This window comes from Myotis lucifugus, unplaced genomic scaffold, assembly GCF_000147115.1.
Source record: "Myotis lucifugus unplaced genomic scaffold, Myoluc2.0 scaffold_12, whole genome shotgun sequence".
Classification (NCBI taxonomy): Eukaryota; Metazoa; Chordata; class Mammalia; order Chiroptera; family Vespertilionidae; genus Myotis; species Myotis lucifugus.
Window position 1 is genome coordinate 9,244,993 of NW_005871060.1, and position 13,938 is coordinate 9,258,930.

At 39.1% G+C, this 13,938-nt stretch overlaps 1 protein-coding gene across 9 annotated transcripts in view; it reads left to right on the plus strand.

Moving 5' to 3' along the window:
- Positions 1 to 13,938, plus strand: part of HERC3 (HECT and RLD domain containing E3 ubiquitin protein ligase 3) — an 81,631-nt gene that overhangs the window by 44,611 nt on the left and 23,082 nt on the right. For 7 of the 9 annotated variants that reach the window (XR_002828163.1, XM_006084612.1, XM_023750421.1 and 4 more), the window contains 4 exons: positions 1,108 to 1,219; positions 1,627 to 1,816; positions 3,815 to 3,978; positions 4,111 to 4,224. Coding sequence is in view for 8 of the 9 variants with exons in the window: in XM_006084612.1 (XP_006084674.1) it covers positions 1,108 to 1,219; positions 1,627 to 1,816; positions 3,815 to 3,978; positions 4,111 to 4,224 (580 nt within the window). In the remaining variant the exon portion in view is untranslated. Of the gene's footprint in view, positions 1 to 1,107; positions 1,220 to 1,626; positions 1,817 to 2,278; positions 3,460 to 3,814; positions 3,979 to 4,110; positions 4,225 to 13,938 lie in introns of those variants that run through there. The other 2 variants (XM_023750422.1, XM_023750417.1) reach the window with 2 other exon arrangements.

Below are 13,938 nucleotides of genomic sequence, written 5' to 3' on the forward strand. Positions count from 1 at the left end.
TTTAGGTTCCAGCACATATAACTGTGGTTTAAAAATAAATGTGAGAAGCTCTGCTTATGTTTTTATAAATTAAACCATGCTGTCAGAGGGTGTTAAGACTATCTGAATGTGTCCATTACTCATAAACAGAAACCTGTTTTGCAAATAGCTAGTTCTTTTGTGATTGATACATGTGGTATGTTCAAGAGCGGACATTTAAAAGAGACATTCTTTAAGTCTAAAAGAACGAAGACTTTATTCAGAGTACTCTAAAATGCTCTTTACTCAAGGTTGGAAAAAAGGTAAGTTGCTAGGAAGTTAAAAACGGTAGCAGTGAAATTTAGTCCCTGGGTGAATGTAATTGTATCTTTCTCTTTAAAAACATGTTTTCATTGATTTTAGAGAGAGAGAGAGAAGGGGAGGAAGAGAGAGAGAGAGAGAGAGAGAGAGAGAGAGAGAGAGAGAGAGAGAGAAACAGAAACATCAATGAGAGAGAAACATCAATAGGTTGCCTCCTGCACTCCCCCTACTAGGGATCGAGCCAGCAACCTGGGCATGTGCCCTAACCAGGAATCCAACTGGTGACCTCTTGGTATATGGGACAGTGCTCAATCCACTGAGCCACACTGGCCAAGCTGTAATTGTATCTCTTGTGTTAACTAGTAGAGACATTAGCTTTGTATTTGTTGTAGATCTGATTTTAAGAAAGGCTTTAAACAAGGAGGTTCTACTTGCCACTTGTTGATGAGTGGTCCAGTTTGCAGAGGGTACTTCTTCTGCATCTGGGCACAGCACCCACTGCTTGTTCAGTGCACCGCAATTACAGAAAAAGGCAAAAACACAAGAGCAAGTCAGGGAAATGACACTGCTCATAAACTGTGAGACGGTCTCAAATTGAAATGATGATCCTTGTACTTAGGAAGGAAAAAAGCCTTGACAATTTTAAGAATATTTTGAAAAAGGGATTCCAGAGAGGTTTATTCTGTCTGACTTTTCCAAAGTGTACTATATTGTCTGCCAGGTCAAATTTAAATGTGATCAGTATTGATAAACTATTTTGTTTACCTGTTTATAATTCCTGTAAGAGTGTTTGCTTTGTTTCTTACATCCTCTTTTGTTTTTGTTTAGAATTGATGAACATTTTAAGACAAGTCCCAAAATCCCTGGGATTGACCTGAACTCAACTAGGGTATTATTTGAGAAGTTAATGAACTCACAACATTCTGTGATTCTAGAACAGGTATGTTCTTTACGTTGACAAAGTGCATGTTTAAAAGTGCTTTTTTTTTTCCATTGCAATACTTCAATTTTCAAGAGAAAGAAAAAGACGAACAGGCAAAGGTCTTGTATAAACCTTAATTCTAAAATATTCAGTTTGGGAATTTGACCTACCTTCCACTTTCTTTTTGGCCTAAACCTTCCTAAGGAAATGCCTTTCCAGAGTGTAAGGTCTGCATGGGCAAGACTCTTTGATTTTTCTTTTCACTGATATATTCTGAACACCTACATCAGTGCCTGGCTCATAGGAGATCCTCAGTGATACAATGCGTGAGAGTTGAGAATCTATTAAATAGCATATGAATTAGAGATGGGGTAACTAGATCTCATGTATGCTTGAATTGCTCAATGCTCTTTTCTCTCGTACAGATCTTAAACAGCTTTGAAAGTTGCCTGATTCCTCAGTTGTCAAGTTCACCACCAGATGTTGAAGCTATGCGAATCTATTTAATACTACCTGAGTTCCCCCTACTCCAGGATTCCAAGTATTACATAACGTTGACTATTCCTCTGGCTATGGCCATTCTGCGGCTGGATACAAACCCTAGCAAAGTATTAGGTGAATTCGCTATATTCAGTACTAGTGGTTTTGTGCTTTTCATTTTATTGGTGTGACCACTGGCTCTCGGTGGATTGAGATCCAAGAAGCTATTTGTTGCCGTTTAACATCCTTAACATTTTAACCTTTTTTTCTTTGCTGTTAATTTCTAACTAGCCGTATTGGCAATTTGAACAAATTGAACCATTATTTTGGTTATTTGAAATAATTCACGCCACACTAAAATTGACTTTTAAATATTCACAAAGTTAGATTATCCAGCTTTATTTTTCCTTTTCCTGTTCTTGCTAGTAGTTAGTAGTGCCTCAATTTAATGTCTGTCATTGCTTTTACTCCTATACCTAACTTAGGGGGTGGGAGTGAAATGAACAGTTTTGGTGATTCACAGGTCTCCAGAAAAGGAGAGGAAGAAAATGACCTGGTGGAGACTTACCAAATGTTTGTTTTGTTTTTCTTTTTTAGGGCAGTTGAGTCCTCACTGATTTTTGCAGGCTACGGACACTTTGCTGAGATAAGAACCTTCCGTTCCTCAGTGAATTGGAGAGTGTCTCTCATGGGAGTAGCACCTGAGATGTTTTTATTAACCAAGTGCAGAAAGTTTGTCTACTGTTTTTTTTCCTTTTTTCTCCCTGGTAAATTTTTTTAGGTGTTCACTGCAGCTCAGTAACGTCTGCGTTCCATGAGAAGTAGGATGTTACTTGAGTGTGATCTCGTGAGGAACCTATGTTCCTCGAGTGGAATATTGGAGTAGATTGCTTCCACCTTTGCAGAAGATATAAACACAGAAGTCATAGAAGCACTAGTAGTAATATGTTAGCCCTTAGTTATTTTTTTAAGATCAAAAGCCTTTTGGAGCATATTTTCTCAGATGTGCTAATAGACTGTGAGGTAGAGAGATGGCAACTTGAGAAGGAGTATAGTACCTGACTTTTAAATTTTGAAGGTTTTTAATTTTAATTTTTTCAGGTAGGATGGCACAAAGCGATCGAAATCATTCAGTTTTACACTGAATTTGTTTTTAACTTATAATTATAGAACTATCAACTTAAAAAATGCCCTAAAGTAGAGAGAACACTACAGGACATCATCAATTAATTATTTTCAACATTTTGCCCTTTTTATCTATTCCCCTACCACAACCTTTTTATTTTTGCTGGAATTTTATTTTTAAGTCTCAGATATATTATTTAATCTCTTACATATTTCAGTATGGCTGAATTTATTACTGACAAAAGAGAAGTCATTGATACCGTTTTCTTGTCAGGTTATTTGTTTGGTGAGGAGCAGAAATAGTAGTTTTTCAACTAATTATGCCTCTTGAAAGGAAGGAATCGTTGTCATATTGATGCTGTTCTGGGATGTATGGTTATTGGCACCCCTGATCCAGGATTTAGGTGTGGTGGATGAGAAGGGGGCTGAAAGGACTAAGATAGATGACTGCTCCTGCCCAAAATATGTACCTTAGCATCTTGTCCACAGTGTATCCTTGGGAGTGAAATTTTAGATTAGCCTTCTAAATGAGTTTTTGAGCAGAAAAAATCAGATCAAGATTTACAAAAAAGGCTCCAGGGATTCTTGTATAGCTGCTGCTCTCTCTAGAAATACTTTAGTAAATTCCTTAAAAAAAAAACAACACCACGTTTTTATTGATTTTAGAGAGAGAGGAAAGGAGAGGAAGAGAGAAACATCGATGAGGGAGAAACATCGATCAGCAGCCTCCTGCATGCCCCCTACTGGAAATTGAGCCAGAAACCCAGTCATGTGCCCTGACTGGGATTCAAATTGGTGACCTCTTGGTGTATGGGATGACGCTCAACCAACTGAGCCACACCAGTGAGGGCTATTGGATTCTTTTAAAGTCAATTTTAGGAAACTATTTTAGAATGACGTTCGCTTTCTAGCTGGAGTGGTTTTTAGCTAGTAGGCAGAAAACATAAATACTTCAGACATAAATACCAAGATTATATGTTGAAATATGGTTTTTCTTTCTTTCTAAAGATAACTGGTGGTCTCAGGTATGCCCGAAATATTTCATGAAGCTGGTAAACCTCTATAAAGATGCAGTTGTTTATCTACTTCAAGGAAGAAAGACATTCTTAATTCCTGTACTGTTTAACAATTATATTACAGCAGCTCTCAAGCTCTTGGAGAAATTATATAAGGTAAATATTGAGTGTGACGAGTGGGGAGAAGGCTGAATACGTGGGAGGGTTGAATGTCCTACTGAGATGTTTTGTGGGAAGTCATTGTCCAGTTGTCTTGGTTTTAGTTGTCCTTATTTTGTTCTGTATCAGGTAAATCTTAAAGTGAAGCATGTGGAATATGATACATTTTACATTCCTGAGATTTCCAGTCTTGTGGACATTCAGGAAGACTACCTCATGTGGTTCTTGCATCAGGCAGGCACGGTAAGAATTCATGTAAAGTTTATCTTACAGCTTTAGTCTTTTCTCAGAGTACAAATAAGGATAATGAAAGCACACCTGAGCCCTATAAATTTGTCCTTGACTTTGGTGTTCATATCATACCTGTGTTTTATCCACTGGCTTTTGCATTCTTAAAGTTTGAAGTGCTTTGAGTAATTACAAATGATCACAAGGAGTTATGATTGAGTAGTCACACAGAAATGGTGTAAATTTTAATTAGTTGTCAACATGAAAAAAAATCAAGGTATCTAAAGTAGTCAGACTCATAAAAACAGAAAGTAGAATTGTGGGGAAGGGAAGTGGGTAGTTGTATAATGGGTATAGGGTTTCCGTTTTGCAAGTTGAAAGCATTCTGGAGATCATTGCCCAATAATGCAAATGGAGTTAATATTACTGAACTGTATATTTTAAATGATATAGTAAACTTTGTTACATGTATTTTATCACACTTGAAAAATGTCAAGAAATATTAAATGAATTTTTAGCTTTTCTTGGAACTCAGAAGATCTGGCAACATGACCTTCTTCCCAGATGGCACTAATTGGTTGGAGTTCAATAGTGTTTCTTTAGACGAGGTTTCTGTGTGCCACAATCCCCACTGCAGGTTGATTTTGACATTGAGTAAAGGACATTTGGTAATTATCAGCTTCTAATAGCTATCCTACTTCAGTCATCTTATTCAGCTGCTTGAACCCTATAGGCCACTCTGATTTAGGATTATGTGAATGAAAAGGTCACATATCCCTGACGCAGTTCTCACCATATGTTAGACATGCCACCCAAAGAACTTCGTGCAGATTCCTACCTGCCACCCTTGACTTGGCAAGAACTGCTGAGTTTGAATGTACTGTCTTGAGGTATAGGAAAGGCTTTTTAGATCCCCCATCTGTGGAGTATGTAAATTTGAGTTATGTCAGAAAACAGAATGATTATTTGGTTATAATATTTAGTGAAGCCGTGCACAGCAGATACATTTGAGGTGAGTTCTTGCCAGTTTAACAGATTTATCACATGTAGGCAATATTTTCCCAGTAGGGTTTTTGGAGGTCAATAATTGCCTACAAAAGCAAGGTATTGCAGTAGGTTTATTTGACTAAGCAAGATTATTTCAAATAATAGGTGATGAATGTTAGACATAATATGTGTTTTTAATAAGATTTTATAATTACCTTAAAAATACTTTTCAATAAAAGTGGAGTAGAGTATTCTAAAAAGGTTTACGAGGGAAATTTAACATGGAGGCTAACAATGAGCTCTGCTTTCACCCATTAATTTAGAAATCGTAAAAAGATTAACTTTTTTATTTCATTGATCTGTATCAAGTTATTACTCATTGAATAATGAAATGTTAAGAGCTGAAATAAGCCTTATGAATTATTTAGGCCAATTGCTTTGTTTTTAGGTGAGGAAATGGAGACTCCCGAGAAGTTAAACAATTTTCCCACCAATTTAATTAGCCATAAAAGCCAGTTCTTCTGACTTCTAATCTATACACTTTCTCTGAGTTAATGTTGAATAGGATAATTCTAATGAACCCTGATTCTTTTTGCCACTGAAAAAGAAGTTACAGCTGTTAAATTCTAGATGATCATGACTGTAATCTCTGAATGGAAGTTAAATGAGCAACTTTACAACTTTTTTATAGTTTTTTCTCTTAACATTTAATAAGCAAATATAGTTTTGAATACCAAATGCTCATCTCCTCTTCAGTAATTAAGGTAGTTATTATAGAAAGGTAGAAAATAAGGTGAAATTACTATGTGAACTTTTGTAATTTTTGTGGAATTTTAAAAAGCTATATAAAGTGCAATAGTATTAGAAATTGAAGTTTAAATTTCTTGATATCTTGGGTTTTAACCTGAGTTGCTAAAGCTATTTTATACATAAAATGATATTTTTTTAACCACTGTTTTGGTATGTAAATGACACATGATATTATATTAGTTCAGGTGTACAACATAATGATTCATTGTTCGTATACACTATGAAATGATGACCATAAAAAATCTAGTTACCGTCTGTCACCATACATAGTTACAGATGTTTTTTTCTTGTGATGAGAACTTTTTTTTTTTTTTTGGCTTCAATTAGGTTTTATTTATTTATTTATTTATTTATTTATTAAATCTTATTGTTCAGATTATTACATTTGTTCCTCTTTTTTTCCCCCCATAACTCCCCTCCTTCCAGCTCCCACCCCACCCTCCGCCCTCACTCCCCACCCACTGTCCTCATCCATAGGTGCACGATTTTTGTCCAGTCTCTTCCCGCATCTCCCACACCCCTTTCCCCCCCAAGAATAGTCAGTCCATTCCCTTTCTATGTCCCTGATTCTATTATAATCACCAGTTCATTCTGTACATCAGATTATTTATTCACTTGATTCTTAGATTCACTTGTTGATAGATGCATATTTGTTGTTCTTAATTTGTATCTTTACCTTTTTCTTCTTCTTCCTCTTCTTAAAGGATACCTTTCAGCATTTCATATAATACTGGTTTGGTGGTGATGAACTCCTTTCGCTTTTCCTTATCTGTGAAGCTCTTTATCTGACCTTCAATTCTGAATGATAGCTTTGCTGGATAAAGTAATCTTGGTTGTAGGTTCTTGGTATTCATCACTTTGAATATTTCTTGCCACTCCCTTCTGGCCTGCAAAGTTTCTGTTGAGAAATCAGCTGACAGTCGTATGGGTATTCCCTTGTAGGTAACTGAGTTTCTTTCTCTTGCTGCTTTTAAGATTCTCTCTTTGTCTTTTGCTCTTGGCATTTTAATTATGATGTGTCTTGGTGTGGTCCTCTTTGGATTCCTTTTGTTTGGGGTTCTCTGCGCTTCCTGGACTTGGAAGTCTATTTCTTTCACCAGGTGGGGGAAGTTTTCTGTCATTATTTCTTCAAATAGGTTTTCAATTTCTTGCTGTCTCTCATCTTCTGGTACCCCTATAATTCTGATGTTGGTGCGTTTGAAGCTGTCCCAGAGGCTCCTAACACTATCTTCGTATTTTCGGGTTCTTTTTTCATTTTGCTTTTCCGGTTGGGTGTTTCTCGGTTCTTCGCATTTCAAATCTTTGACTTGATTCTTGCGCTCCTCTGGTCTGCTGTTGGGAGTCTGTATAATATTCTTTATTTCAGTCAGTGTATGCTTACTTTCTAGTTGGTCCTTAATCACACCATCGAGGGTCTCATTAGATTTCCTGTACATCTCATCAAGTTTATCGACAGACTCTAGAAGCCTCTTGAGAGACCTCAAAAGTGTGGTTCTGAACTCAATATCCTCCCTTGATAGTTTTGTCCTGTTTCTTTGTCTCCGCATTTTTTACGCTTTCTTGGTGCACCCCCTAGTGGTCTTTGTGTGCAGTCTTGTTGTAGTTAAGCCTTTATTGTTGTAGTTAATACTAGAGATTTTTACCTCCAGGCCGACTGGCTGTGAGAATCAGCTGTGTTTGCAGTGGGAGAACTTCTGTCCTCTAGGGAGGTGCTAATCTAGCCTTTCCCTGAGGCTATCCGGCAAATGGCTCTGTGCAGGGCTTGGGCGGGGCGGGTCCCACGGGATCAACAGGGCGGAGGAGGAAGCAGTTATGGCTGCTCTCAGTCCGTCCCCAGGGGCTCTGCCTCTCTGTCCCAGCAACCACTGCAAACCTCGGAAGGACCGAAGCCGGACAGTCCCGCTTCTCCCGTTTGAGTCTGGGTCTCTAGAGACTCACCCGGATCTGGAGCTCAGAGTCTGAGGCTCCCTCCGGATTGAAACAGACCACCACGCCCTCAGCCACCAGCCCGAGCCGCGCGCACTCCGCACCTTAGTATTTTACTTCAGCACTGCGCCTCCTCTGATTCTCGGTTCCTCCTAGTTGTAGAACTTCCACTCAGCCAGCCTTCCTGTGGTTCTGGATGATGTCCGTTCCGTCTTTTAGTTGTATTTTTGAAGTGGTTGTTCGAGGCAGCAAACTCCGGCGTTAACCTATGCCGCCATCTTGGTTCCCTATTTATCTTCTATCGTGATGAGAACTTTTAAGATTTACTCTTTTAACAACTTTATAATGTGCAGTACAGTATTATTATGATGTAAGTCACCATGCCGTACATTAGCTCCTCAGAACTTATACCCTTTGACCTATATCTCCCTATCTTCCCAATCCCCTGGAAACCACCACTGTTTCTGTGAGATTGGCTTTGCTCATTTTATTTTTATTTATTTATTTTTTTAAATCTTTATTGTTCAGATTATTACATTTGTTCCTCTTTTTTCCCCCCATAACTCCCCTCCTTCCAGCTCCCACCCCACCCTCCACTCTCACTCCCCACCCACTGAGATCATCCATAGGTGCATGATTTTTGTCCAGTCACTTCCTGCATCTCCCACACCCCTTTTCCCCCAAGAATAGTCAGTCCATTCCCTTTCTATGTCCCTGATTCATTATAATCACCAGTTCATTCTGTACATCAGATTATTTATTCACTTGATTCTTAGATTCATTTGTTGATAGATGCATATTTGTTGTTCATAATTTGTATCTTTACCTTTTTCTTCTTCTTCCTCTTCTTAAAGGATACCTTTCAGCATTTCATATAATACTGGTTTGGCGGTGATGAACTCCTTTAGTTTTTCCTTATCTGTGAAGCTCTTTATCTGACCTTCAATTCTGAATGATAGCTTTGCTGGATAAAGTAATCTTGGTTGTAGGTTCTTGGTATTCAGCACTTTGAATATTTCTTGCCATTCCCTTCTGGCCTGCAAAGTTTCTGTTGAGAAATCAGCTGACAGTCGTATGGGTATTCCCTTGTAGGTAATTGAGCCTCTTTCTCTTGCTGCTTTTAAGATTTTCTCTTTGTCTTTTGCTCTTGGCATTTTAATGATGATGTGTCTTGGTGTGGTCCTCTTTAGATTCCTTTTGTTTGGGGTTCTCTGCGCTTCTTGGACCTGTAAGTCCATTTCTTTCTCCAGGTGGGGGAAGTTTCTGCCATTATTTCTTGAAATAGGTTTTCAATATCTTGCTGTCTCTCATCTCTGGCACTCCAATAATTCTGATATTAGACCGCTTAAAGCTGTCCCAGAGGCTCCTTACACTATCTTCACACTTTCGGATTCTTTTTTCATTTTGCTTTTCCAATTGGGTGTTTTTTGTCGAATCTTTGGTTTGATTCTTGTGCTCCTCTGGTCTGCTATTGGGTATAATATTCTTTATTTCAGTCCGTGTATGCTTACTTTCTAATTTCTTTATCGTAGCATCGAGGGTCTCATTAGTTTTCGTGAGGCTCTGCACAAATTTATGGCAAGCCCTCAAAATTGCGATTCTTAGCTCCATATCCTCCATTTCTGTCATGTTTTTTTGTCTCCGCATCTTATATGCTTTCTTGGTGCACCCCCTTGTGGTCTCTGTGCACAGTCTTGTTCTAGCCAAGCCTTACTTGTTGTAGTTAACACTAGAGGGATTTGACCACCAGGCCGACTGGCTGTAGGAATCAGCTGTGGAAAACGTCTGTCTTCTGGGGAGGCGCTAGTCCAGCCCTTGCCTGAGGCGATCGGCAAATGGCTGTGCGCAGGACTTGGGCGGGGCGGGCTCAACAGGGCGGGAGGAGGGAGCCGCTATGACTGCTCTCAGTCCGTCCCCAGGGGCTCTGCCTCTCTGTCCCCGTAACCGCTGCAAACCTCGGGGGGGCCGTAGCCAGACAGTCCTGCTTCTCCCGTTTGAGTCTGGGTCCCTAGAGACTCGCCCGGATCTGTAGCCCAGAGTCTGAGACTCGCTCCTGCACTAAACGGCAATCGCGCGCCCTCAGCCGCCAGCCCGCTTTTGCGGGGCGCACCCTCACCACCGCACCGGCGTACCTTTTAAATTTTCCACACTGCGCCTCCACTGAGCGGCGGAATGCTGTTGTTTTTGCTTCTAGATGAAGAGACTCTCCTCAAGCAGCCTTCCCGTGGTTCTGGTGATGTCCGCTCCGACTTTTAGTTGTATTTTTGAAGTGGTTGTTCGAGGCAGCAAACTCCAGTGTTTACCTATGCCGCCATCTTCGATTCCCGGCTTTGCTCATTTTAAAGAAGAGGTGGTAGTGGCTTGTTTATTTCCATTAATAAACTGCCATCATCCACTTGAAAATTAACACAGAATGAGTGACTTTGTGGCTCCCATAGAGGCAGCACAAGTGAGAAAGTTAGTGAAGTAAATGCTTCAAAAATAAAACTAGAGTCAACTTGTTATCATATGTGTTACAAGGAGGCAGTGTTTTGTCTCTGAGTACCAGTATTGTGCATGGTCAGACAAGGCAGATGTTTTTGCCTCAGCATCAGTGATGGCAGGGAGCCAGATTTTGCCCATGGTGGGTATAGGAACCTGTGGTGCAGGCAGGCCTCACAGCAGAGGCTCCTGTGTTTCCTTCTTGGCACAGCAGGTATTTATGCAATGACTCCTGTCCCCAGTCACAGTCACATTTAGGAAATGTTGGCTTGGAATTAAAAAATAAAAAAGATATTCCCAGTTCTTCAGTTCAGTACCATGTACTTGTTCATTGCTCTTATTTCATATACTTGAAAAAAGGTCACAGTGCAACCCCATTTCAAACATTTGAAATGTGAATCGCTGGTACTTTGCTAGTTTTAGGTTTGTGAGACTCATTTTGGGGGAACAGACAGCCTAGGGCAGGCAGCCCCTCACAGGGGATCACATGTCAGTTCATATGTGTCCTTCTCAATTAGGGAAAGTAACCTTGAAGTTAAATCATAACATGGCTGTTTCAGTATTTACTTCATATCATATGGAAATACCAGTATTAATACCATATCTAAAATATTCAGCATTCACATACGAAATTAAGTGAAATTATTATATTTCGTATACTAAAACTTACAGACTTACACAAAGTTTGTAGATGTATAATAGACCTTCATATAGATCTGGTGCTTATTTAGACCAAATAGCCTTGCCTTCTGCACCTTCCTTAGAGCTGGCACTGTGGTCCTCTTCGGGGGGAGGGTCTTCTGGACCACCAGCTCTGTGGCCTTGGCTCTGGTTCCTAACTGAGGTAGTTTTGGATTTCTTTTCAGCAAATCCACTCAACTGAGAGCATGGTGACCCTGCCCGAAATTTAACCTCCTCTCCTTCTCCAGAACATAGATCAGCCTCTTTCCAAATCTGGGCTCTGTCAGGGGGTGGGGAGGGGTCAGGCAAGAAGTGAAGGGGGGGAATAAGAGCTTGTGGGGCTTGCAGGGAGCGGGTGGTACAGAGAGTCAGAGAACTGGAGAGGGACTGGAGAGAGACAAATACACAGCTGTTGATTGTCTGAAATGATACTGAGTGGGGACAAAAGTAGGTTTACATTTTGTATGGAAAATAATACAATAATAAATAATATAATAATTATGAACTATGTTTCATGTACTCATAACTGTAAACCTATAGTTGTCCCACCTGTATATTGCACTAGTTTTTAAAAATACTAGGTATACTAGGGTGCTTTAATGCCAACAACTGTTTCCACTGTCACTACTGTTGCTTCTCCCATAGTCACTTTTACATTTGAAGTGTTCAAAACTTCATCTTGTTTTATAGACCAACACACATTAAAGTTCATCCTTTTTTCTTGAATAAGCAGGTCATGTTTCTGTTACCGATCGGGGTGACCAGTTGGGACCTCTGTTCTTTTTGTCTACGCAGAAAAGATTTTAAGGTCAATGAAAGGAAAGCAAAATGGGGTTTATTGAAGATAACATTCCAAACCTGGAGCAGGCCAGGCCCCGAACTCCTGGGTTTAAAAGAGGGATTTTCGCCCTGACCAGTTTGGCTCAGTGGATAGAGCGTCGGCCTGCGAACTGAAAGGTTCCAGGTTGGATTCCAGTCAAGGGCATGTACCTTGGTTGCGGGCACATTCCCAGTAGGAGGTGTGCAGGAGGCAGCTGATTGATGTTTCTAACTCTCTATCCATCTCTCTTTCTCTCTGTAAAAAATCAATAAAATATATTTTAAAAAATAAAAATAAAAAATAATAGAGGGATTTTCTGAGTGGAGACTTTCATTTGCATTCAGGAATGGTTGACAGAAACTATATTTCTTCTGGGCCTGCCCTTACACACAATGCATACAGAAAAACTCATGGGGGTGTGGGGTCAAAACTGAAATGCAGATTTTATTATAATTAGTCTAGGACCCCAGTAAGGTTACATTGAGGTTATGTCAGTTTCCTCTGAGCTTGCGCCAAGAACTGGCTGGCTCTGAACCTTCCTGCTGGCTGTCTGCTGGGCCGCCCATAGACAGGCAGTATGGTTGGACTCCAGGACAGGCCCCACCCCAGCTGCTCAGGTCTAACTTCCTAACACTTAGAATAAAATAATCTTTCTGAGATAAAGATTCTAAAATTCTGAATATTGGCACCAATTTAAAATCTACTTCCCCGGATACTTATGCTTTTCGTAGGTACTTAGAGTAATTTTTTAGAGTGCAGTTTTATGGTGTGTGTGTGTTTTATTTTAGTGATTTCAATTCCTAAATTCAAAGTAATTAGATATGTAGGCATGAGAGTGAGTCAGTTGACCTGGATTATGTATGCATGATTTCATACCTGTCACTGGTATGAATTGTCTCTTCGATTAGTGTTCCTCAGTTTAGGGAAGTGTTCCAAGATTCACTAAGGGACCTGTTTCTATAGGATAAACAGGATGGATTTTAATTAAACTTGCTTTTAAATGATTTAATTGGACTATACACAAACACAAAAGGAGGTAGGTATACACTTCTTATTCATATAGCATTTAAATAAAACCGAACCAGATTTACAAATTAAATACAAACAAACTCTAAACGTGGGTAGTCTTCCTGAAACCATCCCTCAACTCAGTTGTTGGTGCTTGAGTTCTGAAACGTGTCCTATTCATCCTGGGATGACTCATCTCTTTCTTCCTTTTAGCGGATATTAAACCTTTATTCACACAGAGAGCCAGGGCAGCTCTGGCACTTTCCTGGGTGCAAATGAATAACTTACCAAGAAAGACTGCTTTTCTTCTTTTCTTATTATTCTTGGACAATTAAGAATAACATGGTACCAATGCAATCATTAAAATAAATGTAAATTATATGGTGACACACCAATATAAGGAGGTCATTAAGAATGTGTTTTCGTTGATTTTGTTTAGGATATTATTTATAAAAAACTACAAAATTTAAAAAATTTATATAGCATTCTCAGATCTCTGAGGATAAATCCATACTTTTCTGTTTGAGAAATACTACAGGTCAACATGATCTATATTGTTGATACTTTTGTTTGTTTCTGTTACATTTATGAATAATGTTTGTCATATAACCTAACAGAAACTTCCAGAAGAGATGTGTTCCCCCCATTAATGAACTAGCATATCTTTTAGATATGTTTGTGTGTGTTTTCCTAATTTACTGTTATTTCCCTGCTCAAAGCTTATTAAAATTTTATTTACCTATTGATGGAGTGTCTTCTGTAGGTCAAGCATTGGTTCAAGTGCCGAGTCAGGGATAGCTTTAAATATTTGGTTACTCTTCAGTGTAACAGCCTGTGTGTGTGTAAGTGTAAGGAAGAGATGTAACATGCTGACAAATAAATGAAATTTGCATTAACTTTACACAATAAACGTAACTTCTGATATCAATGTTTTATAATTAGATTTATTTTATGAAAGAAAATTCTATTAATGCTGTGAATTATGGAGTTAGTGAAATGACCTAAAACAGCCCTTT